This window comes from Artemia sp. Qi Xiang Cuo, chromosome 5 (assembly GCF_049724085.1).
Source record: "Artemia sp. Qi Xiang Cuo chromosome 5, ASM4972408v1, whole genome shotgun sequence".
NCBI lineage: Eukaryota > Metazoa > Arthropoda > Branchiopoda > Anostraca > Artemiidae > Artemia > Artemia sp. Qi Xiang Cuo.
This window is the reverse complement of record NC_142798.1, coordinates 6,932,557-6,945,078: the sequence shown is the minus strand read 5'-3', so window position 1 is coordinate 6,945,078 and position 12,522 is coordinate 6,932,557. Positions and strand designations below refer to the sequence as shown.

General features: G+C 33.1%; 1 protein-coding gene across 2 annotated transcripts in view; it reads left to right on the top strand.

The window, feature by feature from the left end:
* Positions 1-12,359, top strand: part of LOC148951752 (uncharacterized) — a 104,729-nt gene extending 92,370 nt beyond the window's left edge. The window contains exons 14-16 of one of the 2 annotated variants that reach the window (XM_089089316.1): positions 1,150-1,243; positions 4,124-4,286; positions 11,711-12,359. In XM_089089316.1, coding sequence (XP_088945442.1) covers positions 1,150-1,243; positions 4,124-4,286; positions 11,711-11,805 — 352 coding nt within the window. In that variant the 3' untranslated portion in view covers positions 11,806-12,359. Of the gene's footprint in view, positions 1-1,149; positions 1,244-4,123; positions 4,287-5,572; positions 5,704-11,710 lie in introns of those variants that run through there. The other variant, XM_089089315.1, reaches the window with a different exon arrangement.
* Positions 12,360-12,522: the final 163 nt, after the last annotated feature.

Below are 12,522 nucleotides of genomic sequence, written 5' to 3'. Positions count from 1 at the left end.
AACCTTTGTTGGTTCTATTGGGAAAAAGGCAAGCAGCTCATGAAAACACATCCTGTATGTAGTTCATTGTAAACTACAGTAAAGGATGATAGTATATCATAATACAGGATCCCTTGGTTGTTTCTTCTCTTCTAAAACCTGGAAATAAACTTTGGGAAATCTCTGTTGGTTCTATTGGAAAAAAGCCAAGAGCTTCTTCTGTTTGTAATTTTTCAAAATCTTTACAGATGATAACCTTTGTTGGTGCCATGGAAAAAAGAGGGCAAACAGCTCGTGAAAACACATCCTGTCCGTAGTCTGTAATCAATTATAGTGTAAGATCATAGTATATAATAGTATAGGATCCATTGCCAGTTTCTTCTGCTCCTAAAACCTGGAAATAAATTTCAGGAAACTTTTGTTGCTGCTATAGAAGAAGAAGAGCTTATAGCTCCTGAAAACACATCCTGTCTGTAGTCAATTGTAAACTAATACGTTTATGAGCAATTTTTATATTTCAAAATTTAAATCCAATATTCTATAAGATGCAATATCTGAATATATAAGGGATAAAAGATGTAACTTCCAGACAATTTCAGTCACTTTTGACAAGTCATTTAGGAAATTAAAAGAACTTATCTTTAAACAATAATAATAATAATTAAAAAAAAAAAAAAATCAAACTTTAAGATGACACCCATGAATTCCTTACAGCAAACCTCCCATTTTTTTTTCAAAGAAGTCACTTCCGCTTTGCTGCTCTGATGTCACAGATAAAAAATCCTTTCATGATTCTTTTTTTAAAAAGCTGTAACATATTTATCTTTCAGCTAAGAAGTAGGTGGGGATGTTACTGGAGTCCTGGGCCTATTCAGGTCCTCCATTATACAGATTGAAAATCCTGGCACCCTTCTAATTTCTATGAAAGCTGGTTAGTGATAACATTTGTAATTACCAATGAAACTAATCCTTGCAATTTATCGGTGAAGGTTTTTTTTAAGTTTCAGCTCCTTTAACTCCTGCAGTAAATCCATAGTGACTCCTTAAAATGCCCAGCAAAGACAAGGTGGGATTGGCCACGCTCTGAACTATTATTTTCTTCGACAAGTACAATTGGTTATCATTTTGTTTTACTTTCCCGTGATTATAAATTATTTTTGTCAATTTCAGAAGGAAGCGGAAGGAACAGAGAGATGTTGACGGTGGAACAAAAAAGAAAAGGAAGCCTCTTGGAAGCCAAACATCTCAGGAATCTCAAAATCAGGTTTTTTTTTACTTTGATTTTGTACAGATAACAGTTCAATAGCAGTAAATCCTTTTATTTGATTATGAAACAAAAAAAGAAAAGATAGCAGGAATGAAGAAATGATAGAAGAAAAGAAAGGAAGCTAAACATTTTATGCTTTTTGGGATAAATCCTTTTATTTGATGATGGAACAAAGAGGAAAAGAAAGGCTCTTGGAAGCCAAACATCTCATGAATCTCAAAATCAAGTGTTTTTTTTTTTTACTTTAATTTCGTACAAATAACGTTTCAATAGGAATAAATCCTTTTATTTGATGACAGTGAAAACAACAAAAAAATTCTGGATATTTCGGTCACGTATACAATGGCCGTCTTCAGCGGAAAAAACTTTTTCTTATCCATATTGAACTGTTATTTGTACGTCATGGAGAAAGCAGTGGAGTCTTCGAAAATACTTACTTTAATTTAATATGTTATTACGTGAATATTCTCTGCAAAAAGGAAAAGAAACAAATCAGTTATAAAAAGGACGATTTCTTGTTCCTAGTTATCTTGGACCTACGCTCAAGTTTTCTATTTTATGTTATTATTTCTATGAGGAAATTTAAAGAGATTCTTTTCTAAAAATGTACTGTTTTTTAAACCGCCCCGCCTTCAGCTCCAATTGTTCAAGAAAAATAATTAACCACAGTCGAAAGAGGAGAGGTTACTGGTCACATTGCTTCTCTGATATCACGGATAAAAAAAAAAAAAAAAAATCTTGCGTGATTCTGGTTAAAAAAAATGTAAAATATTTACCTTTTGCTGCATAGTCAGTGGGGAGGTTGGAGGACCCACGGGCCATTTGCGTCCTCGTAACTATGCAGGTTGAAAATTCGTGCATAATTTTGGTTCAAATAAGTTGCAACTTGCATACATTTGGGTTAAAAAGTTGTTAGTGGGTGCGGTGAAGAACTGCTTAACTTCATTTTATTTTCTTTGAAGGGTGGGCGGGGGAAAAACTGTCTAAACATAGTAAAGCAATGACTGTATTAGTATCAAACTGTAGACGTGCAGTCATTATTTTACGCTAATTTTTTACTTTATTTTTATTATTTGTATATTTATTTGTGCCGCGTATTGTTAAATAAAATAAGTAAGTATTTAACTTAAATCTCATGACTTTTGAAGCAATAGCCCTCTCTAGGTCAAACCACTATTACAGAATTGTATACAAGATGTCTCTAAGCAACCTTTATACTAAAACTCAGAAATCACCCCCTATTCCAATTGATTTTAGATCAAATTAGAATAGCAATGCTGTATGTTGTTTTTGTTGGCGGTGCTTCTATGCTCCTGTTCAGTCAGCCGTGCCAATTCATTTTTTTTTATACCGTGGGGGGGGGGGTAATTTTTTCGATGGTAATACCAAAAAAGGTATCTTGAAAAATCTAGGGGGTACGTGCCCCCCACTAATTAACGCCTTTGTTGCGTATTGCTTATGCTAAATGTCCAAGGAAACAGTTTCTGAAAATTTTAGCCACAACGATAACAATAACTTGATTTTATACACCAATTTGATTTTTATAAAAAAATTTTAAAGTTTTTTTTTTTATTTTATACTGAGGGCAAATCCTCTGCTAAAGAGTTAAGACCGTTACTGTCTTCTTCTCTTCATCAGAGCAACAAGTGGTTAAACTATAAAACATAATTTAAAAGTAAAAATTATGTGACAAGCCCTAAAAATATAGGCACCATAAAATTAATATAAAATATACAATACATAAAAACCAAATTATCAATATGATAAAAACTAACAAGTCAACTTTATAAGATTCAATTTTTTTTTAAGTAAATTCTCCAATAGTTAGACGAACTATTTTTGGCCCAACATTGAGCATTAGCAGAACCTAAACAATACTTTAAAGGGAACAGTAACTATGGAATAATAAATACATCAGACATTAAAATAAAATAAACACATTCAGCATTAATTGACGCAAACTATTTCGTCTAAAGCCCCGTTCACATGCGTGCTTATCTGAACATCAGCACTAATCCGCATATGATCAGCCCAATTTCGTGATAATCTTACTTTTTATTGCATTATTGGCAATTAAAAAAGAAATTGAATTGTCAAATTCTAGCTTAAGGTTCAATAAGGAAAAAAAAACTAGCAAAAAACATGTAGGCTCATGTAGGCTCACCGTGAAGACATTATTGTATAATAATTTGCAGCGTTGTAAATTAGTCCAACATAATTATTCCATCATAGTCAGTCATAACTTAGAATCTAAAATGCTATAATTTAGACTCTAAATTCGGAGATAGAGATATTCAGTTTTATTGAAGTTTACATCACCAGCAAGTGTGAATTTGTTTTTTTTTTTTTTTTTTTAAACAGAGCAGAATTTCCTTTTTAAAGTTCAGGAAAAAGAGGTCCTAAGTTAAAAATCAGCTCAAACGAAATGTCATTTGCACAATTGTCAAATGTCACAAATGTCATTGGCAGATTTGGGAGTCCCTTGTGGTGGTACCAGCTGTGGTTTTTGGTGACACGGTGGACGTATTATTTCTGCTTCATGTACATTAAATAGACAATACTTTGCTTAATAATAAACAAGAGTGTATTTTGTTTAAACTAGCCTCTTATTAGCTTTTCGAACTGTTGACACATTCAAGATCTCATATCAGTTTCTACCAATTCTAAGGGAATATCATTTGACTAATTCGGCAGCTTTGAGAGTTCCCTGAAGTGCTGGAAAAACTCGCTAATGGGACCTTTGTTTTTTAGACGGTCAGCCAACGTTGAAGCTTACAAAATGATGTTTAAGGTATCGAGTGGCCTTAATATCGATTCATTTAATGCAGCATCTACTCTGCTTGAATATCTAGGATCCTAAATTCCATTTCTTTTTAGACCCTTAGTTTTGTGAGTGTAACGACTCGTTTTCATCTGCCAACCCGTGAGAGTATTTTTCAGATGGTTGACGAAGGTCTCAACAAAGGGTTAGACAACTTTCATGGTATATTCAAGGATCTCAGCCGTCCTCAGGCAGCAACTGCTTTCGGATTTTTGCTCGGTAAGCTTTTTCTTTCAGAAAATATATTTTGGGAGGAGTAGAGGATAGTAAGGATGGGAGGAGTAGGGATAGTAGAAGTCATTGATAATAAGACAACAATTCCTTTAAAGAAAGAAAAAGTTCTCTAAGATGCAAAAATTAAAAAGAAAAAACTTATATATCCTCCTTACATACATTAACCAGATGATCCTCTCTTTGAGAACAGCCTAGTAGACAAAAATCCCAGAAGGATGAAAATTTCAGATACGACCTTTAGACGTGACGGCGACAATATCAAATATGAATCAAATATCAAATAGCAGGTTTTTTTCAAATTCTTTGGGGGATATTAAAAGTATATTTTGGCGTAATTTACTCAAACTAATAATGCAAGGTTTCTTTCAATATATTGTTATCTGTCTATAACACCACCTGACAAAGAATAGACGAATTTTAATTGTACATCAAAATTTTAATAATTCTATACAACTGCAATAGATCCTTGAGGTCCCAACCACTAACGCTGTTAAAGCTGGCTATTTAAAATCATTCTATACAATTTTATATCAATTCTTTACAACTGCAATAGATTGTTGAGGTCCCAACCGCTAACGCTGTTAAAGTTGACTATTTAAAATCATTGCTTAAGCTTCAAAGCTTCGATCATTGCTTAAAGCTTCAGTCATTACTTAAAGCTTCAATCATTGCTTAAAGCTTCAGTCATTGCTTAAAGCTTCAATCATTGCTTAAAGCTTCAGTCATTGCTTAAAGCTTCAATCATTGATTAAAGCTTCAGTCATTGCTTAAAGCTTCAGTCATTGACTAAAGCTTCAGTCATTGCTTAAAGCTTCAATCATTGATTAAAGCTTCAGTCATTGCTTAAAGCTTCAATCATTGATTAAAGCTTCAGTCATTGCTTAAAGCTTCAATCATTGCCTAAAGCTTCAGTCATTGCTTAAAGCATCAATCATTGCTTAAAGCTTCACTCATTGCTTAAAGCTTCAATCATTGCTTAAAGCTTCAGTCATTGCTTAAAGCTTCAGTCATTGCTTAAAGCTTCAATCATTGCTTAAAGCTTCAGTCACTGCTTAAAGCTTCAATCATTGCTTAAAGCTTCAATCATTGCTTAAAGCTTCAATCATTGCTTAAAGCTTCAGTCGTTACTTAAAGCTTCAATCATTGCTTAAAACTTCAATCATTGCTTAAAGCTTCAGTCATTGCTTAAAGCTTCAATCATTGCTTAAAGCTTCAATCATTGCTTAATGGGAAGGTTCAATCATTAGCCTTTTTTTTTTTTTTTTAAAAAGGGAACGAAGCTGAATACACGCCCAAGCAGCGTCTCAGTAGCCAATGGAATGTCGTCCAAGTTTCCCTGTGTTCAAAAAATTTAAAGTTGCAGTTATCCTCGAGAATTCCTTCAGAATAGATTTTTTAGAAGAAATCTTAATCACAAGTATTTGGTTCTGTCATTATCTATTCGATTTTTTCAAAGCAATCTAGTATACATCTCAACTTCAAATATCATTCCTAGTGTTCCTTTTTTCTCGTAATATGCTTCCCGAAAATAGTATTCTAACTTGCGCACGGTCGTCTATAATGGGCATATATAATTAGAATTTAGCTAAAATGCTCTTAATGAATATTTAAATTATTTAACCAATTAATAAGAGAAAACGCGTAGAAGATATATAAGTCTGGATGAAGAGGAGAATAAAGAGATGACCTCACTAAAGAGCTCCAGACGTGCTGTGAATAACGAGATTCACATTGACTGCTACTAGTCCTGTATCCTATACATCATACAAATATCTTTTTTAGCATAAAATTTTCTTTATCTTCTGTAATAGTTTTTAAGTAATTTTCGTATTATAATGATTATATTTGTTATCAAAGAATATTGAATAATTTAATATGGACCTTTCACACTGTGTACGTAATTTTCTATGGTAATTGATTACGTTAAATTTTTTACTCTAAAAGTCTTTTCACTCTAGGCTAACGTAAAAATCCATAAAACCATCATAACTATCGTCTGTAATCATACCACTCATCATAAGCAAACTATTCAAAATTTAAAATGAGGGAATAGAATTGGTGAGTCATGCACTGTTTAAAGGTGAATGTTTTGTAGGATTGTTAAATTATTTTCAGAATTTATCAATTGCTTGTCCAAGAATTCGATTTTGTTGCTGCTGTGTCGACCTTAGATAACGTAACTTAAAAAAAATATGTAGAGCTTGTGTCTACCTGACTTGCATAGATTACGGACCAAATTTGCTCCGTAATATTAGCTAACATAACGTTAAGCCATTGCGTAATCATTGAAGTTAGGCTAGGGCTAAAGATTCTATGGCGTAATGTGAAAGTAAACTCTTAAGAAGAAGTTTGGTGGTATCAGTCGCAATGACACTAAGGGGGAGGAAATCTGCTGTTTTACAATAAGAGCTATCTTTTGTTTTTTATTCTTATTCGCTTGGTTTTTGTTCTTAAAAACAGGTAAATAGGCAAGTTCTTGATATGAAGTGACTAATATGGATCCTTTTTATATGCTTTTGGATTTTGAATTATTTCCTCTTTTGGCGGGGGGGGGTATTTATGATCTTTGGTTATATGTGTACATACAATGCTATTTGTCTTGGTCAGCATTTTTAGATTTTCCATAATGTCTTTTTTGTCGGCTGGGGGAGGAGGGGATTTTCGGTCGTCTGTATAGCCTGGATGAAAAAGAGTTTTTGTGGAAGATGTGGGAATTATGCTCCGAGTCAAAGAAAAACAATTAATTTTGTTAAAATAGTTATTGTTGGGAAGTACGTTGGGAAACATCTTTAGCGTTTTAATGTAGCCTTAAAAAAATTATTTCCATTGGGACAATATTCTACATGGCACCGTGGATTTCATATGGATCTTAGGATGAACCTTTCTTAATCACTAATTACTTTTTGTTGGTATATAGTTTATTGAGATAGGTATTTTACCGTTTTTGATTAACTCAACCCCCGTTTAACTCAAACCATTTAATTGTATCCTCGCTCAACTTAACCCCAATTCAACTTAACCCCCATTCAGCTCAAAACCATCTAAATCAACCCTCATTCAACCGAACCCCGTTAAACTCAGCCCCATTAATTCAATCCAGTCCTCTAAACTTAAGGTGTGACCTGATGCTTTAATAATTTTAAAGAGTTCAAGCTTTAAATGAAATTAAATAAAAAAAACAAGTTTTTTAAACTGAAAGTAAGGAGCGACATTAAAACTTAAAACGAACACAAATTATTCCGTATATGACTGGGGCTGTCCCCTCCTCAACGCCTCGCTCTTTACGCTAAAGTTTTTTATTTTTTTAAAAAATAAAGTTGATATACAGAGTCAAACTTTATCGTAAAGAGCGAGGCGTTGAGGAGGGGGCCGCCCCTTTCATATACGGAATAATTTATGTTCGTTTTAAGTTTTAATGTCGCTCCTTACTTTCAGTTTAAAAAACTTGTTTTTTTATTTAATTTCTGATCGTTTTTTAGTTAATGCAGCTTTTATTTGCATAAAAATTTTACTTTTCTTTTGCTAAATGGATGTCTTTACAAATTAACTTACGTAACTAACTTCTATATTCGTATATTTTTCTTCTGGCAAAAAATACAAAGTTGCAGATTTTTGCAGATATGAGCTTGAAACCTATGTAATAGGGTTTTCTGATACGCTGAATCTGACGGTGTGATTTTCATTAAAATTCTTTCACTTGTAGGGGATGTTTCCCCCTCTTTAAAAAATTGAGTAAATTTTCTCAGGCTCGTAGCCTTTGATGAGTAATACTAAACTTAATAAAATTTATATATTTAGGATCAGCATTATAAACACATTCTTTTGATACATTTATTGACATCAAAATTCCGTTTTTAAAAGTTTCGATTACTATTGAGCCGTATTGCTTGTTTTTTTATTGTTTTTTTTATTACGTATATGTTATTACGTATATGAGGGGGTTCTCCCCTTAATCAATACAACGCTCTTTACGTTAAAATTTAAAAAAAATTTGATTAAAAAAACCCTGAAAAAAAAATGCCTTTTAATTATAATATTTATATATTTTGAAAGAACTAAAAAAAAACTTGAGGTTAAAGAGTGAGTTATGGCCTTGGGGGATAACCCCCTCACATACGTTATAATTTCTGTTGGTTTTAAGTTCTAATATTCCTTCTTACATTTCAGTTGAAAAAACTTGTTTTTTTTTATTTAATTTCTGCTAATCTCTTAAATAATGCTTGGAAATCCGGTACCCCATTCATAGAAATGTCTCCTACCCCCAGGAAACATCCTCTCCAGAAATATTCTCTTGATTAAGCACCTCATCTAGCCCCCCCCCCTCCAGAAAAAATCCTTCCTGAAAATGATTGTATACTTCCCAGTAACCAATAAATAATGCTGGCAAGTCCGGCGCCCCCTTCATGGCGATTTCCCTTCCCCCATGAAAACTTCCTTCATGAACAGATCCTCCAACATAACCACCGACCCACTTTTCCCTCCCACTACCAGAAAAAAACCTCCTGAAAACTTCTGTATACTTCTCAATAACCAATACTATATGTTCACATTGGGTAAAGTTCATAACTTTTAGCCCTCCCTCTGGGAACTTCGGGGGATTAAGTCATCCTAAAAGACATATTTATCCTATTTTCGACCATGTTGAACAAAATGGCTATCTCAAAATTTTGATCGGGGTGACTTTGGGAAAAAAATGAGCGTGGGAGGGGGCCTAGTTGCCCTCCATTTTTTTGGTAACTTAATAAGGGAACTAGAAATTTTAATTTCCGTTCCAATGAGCCCTCCCACAATATTATAGGACTACTGGGTCGATACGATCGCCCCTGGGAAAAAAAAACAAAAAAAACAAACAAACAAATACACATCTATGATCTTTCTTCTGTCAAAAACTGTAAAATTCCACATTTTTGCAGATAGGATCTTGAAACCTCTGCGGTAGGGTTCTCTGATACGCTGAATATGATGATGTGATTTTCATTAAGATTCTATGAATTTTAGCGGGTCTTTCCCCCTTTTTTGAAAATCAGGCAAATTTTCTCAGGCTCGTAGCTTTTGATGGGTAGCACTAAACTTGATGAAAGTTATATATTTGAAATCAGCATTGAAATCTGATTCTTTTGATATATCTATTGGTATCAAAAACCCGTTTTTAGAGTTTCGGTTACCATTGAGCCGGGTCGCTCCTTACTTACAGTTCGTTACCACGAACTGTTTGATCATACTTTTCAAAGTTTTTGTGGTAAACGTTTTGGTGGCTAATATGTCGAATGTTCAACGTGTTTGCTAGTTGAAATATAAACATATTCTGAGCATAAACATACTCAGACCATTTTCTGAGTGGATGCCAAAGTTTGGCGAATTTTAGGGATAAATTATTCCATGGGGATGTACCGCTGCTACCGGGTGTTTTGGGGACAACTTCGAGGGAACCAAATATTGCGTTAGGTTGTTTTATAGAGAACAGTCTGATGGCGCGGAAAGAAGCTGTAGTTTGAATTTGTTAAGTGTTATTGTTCTTTCCTTGTTTTTTTTTTTTTTTTTTTTTTTTTTTTTTTTTTTTTTTTTTTTGTATATGGCCATTGGTTTTTAAATACACGCATGTATGTATGTATGTATGCATACCATTTGATTTACCATCCAATGCTTTTGCCAAATAATAACCACGTTTTTGCGGTAAACGTTTTGGCGGCTAATATGTCGAATTTTCAACTAGTTCGCTAGTTGAAATATAAACGTGCCATTCAATTTATCATCCGACGCTCTTGCCAAACATAATAATCAACACCACATAATTGCGTCCCAGCTCTTAATTACATCCCGTCCAGAATTGTATGATGGCGTTGTAATAATGAAATTATAATAACTAATTACATGTGAACATTAGCTTTTATTGACTTCTTAAACAGCTATCTACGATGTTCCAGTGCCCTAATAGTGCTGGAGAAATAATAAAGGAAGTTTATCAACGTTTCCAGCTTTTTTTCAAAGTTCTTATAAATTTGTTTATTCAATAAGCTTTTACTATTAAGATGAATCAATGTAACAGCTATTATTTCTGAATCAGCATTAACGGCAAATTTTCCATACGAGGTTTTTTTTAAGCTTATTCCTGAATCAGCATTAACGGCAAATTTTCCATGCGGGGCTTTTTTTTAAGCTTATTCCTGAATCAGCATTAACAGCAAATTTTCCATATGGGGCTTTTTAAAGTTTTGGGCTACTATGGGCTCTGGATTTCTCTTTAGAAGATTGCATCTATTGCTGCAACCTAATGCAGAGAAACAGACAGCCCTAGAAAAGTCTTGCTAACTTCAAATATATGAAACTGAAGAATAATTTGGTTTTTTAGAGGAGGGGGGGGGAAGAATAGTCTTCCTTTAAAGTAGCATAAAATGAAATAAAAACACCGACATCAGAATTAATCAATTAATAAAGATTATTTAGTTCTCCCCCCCCCCCCGTACAATGAGGTGATAAGATACCTTTTATCACCTCCGACAAAACGGGTTGAATCACTTTTTTTAATTAAATTATTGGTTTAAGAGTGTTTGTGCTAAATGGGGTTAATTTGTTTTGGTTAGGTAGAGGCTAATTTGAATGGGGTAAATGTTTTTGACACGAAGTATAAGACACTTGCCCGTTGCTTTCAGTTTGGTCCTAAGTTCAGGTCCTAAGTTCAACTTTCAGTTTGATCCTAAGTTCGTGTCCCAAGTTCAACTTTCATTTTGGTCCTAAGTTCAACTTTCAGTTTGGTCCTAAGTTCAAACATAGTGTAGGGTCTTTTGTGCCCGTGCCTCTTACGGATTCATGGAACTTGGCTAACTCCTTTAATATCTTAAATTCCTGGTTTAATATAACTAAATTACGGTGCTTTCTTTGAATTTGTGTTCCTGAAATACAGCATTTCTTCCATAAAATATAGTTCTAAGCATCTGCTTTGATGCTGCAAGTAAAACCGCAAGCCACTTTCTTACCATCCTGATTTACTTAAGTCCGATTCACATGCATGGTAGGCTAAACGTCAATGTTTAGGTTTAATCATTTTTTTACCAATGGTAATTTGTTTCCTCTTATTATAAGTAGCCCTGATTGGTCCATAGTGATGCTGGCTAGAAATTAATGTCCAGCTGAGCACACATGTGGACGCGGTTTTAGACGAATCGATTTGCGTCAATAAATGCTTATTGTATTTATTGCAGCAAGCCATAATTTTGCAATTTTGATTTGATAAAGAGAGTAAAAAACTATAAGAGACTAAAACAAGTAAGAAGTTAAATGAAATTTAAAAAGGGGAAAGTTACTAAAAATAAAGAACAAATCCGTTTTTTAAAAAGAGGTCTGTGATATGCACAGAAAAAAAGAAATACAGCAAAAAGAAATATTAAGCTTAAAAATTAGTTTTATTTCAGATATGCAGCGAAATAGAATGATCAAAATATCTCAAAGTCCAAGTGAAGATGGTAATTTCGGAAATCCAAGGTCAATCAAGATTGCAAGGATGTGAATGTAGCTTTTTCTCTTTCTTTTATATTTTATTAATTTTGCCAATTCGATGGCCCAAGGCTAATAGTTTATATGTAATTATTCCGCTTGTTTATGAATTTTTCTTTCTTTTTATTGTTGCTTTCATTTATTTTGGTTTGAAGTTTTTGGTTATGTTTGCTCTTATTAGTTTCCATAGAAGCAAAACTGTTTCATAAAAGCAAAAAAGTCTTCTATTATATATATATTTTTTTAATGAATGCTATACAAGAACCTTTATTGGCTCTTTAACATACTGGCTATTTTAAGCCATTTTTATGTGTCCTGTGCATCGTTCAAAAATATTTTTAATTTTACTCTTTTATAAGTAAAATAGTAATATTTTGTGAGTAATCAGTTTTTTCTAATATTTTTTAAGCAACTTTCTTTTCAGGATAATTTGATGCTTTACCTTGTGTGATTTTTCATAAATACTTATTATTATTTACATTTATTTCTAAACTCTTTTAATGGGATAAAAAAAAGACTTATAGATATATTTTACAACTTTTGAAGTTCTGTAATTGGAATACATTTGGGACCACTCCAGGTTATAAGGAGACAGATTAAGAAAAAAATTCTTACTTCAAAATATGCAAAATTATCCTAGTTAACATTTTATCCAAGGGGTTAATATCCTTACTATTTTCCTTGTTGTTTCCAGTTTTACAATCAGATTTTTCATGTTTTGTCATTTCTC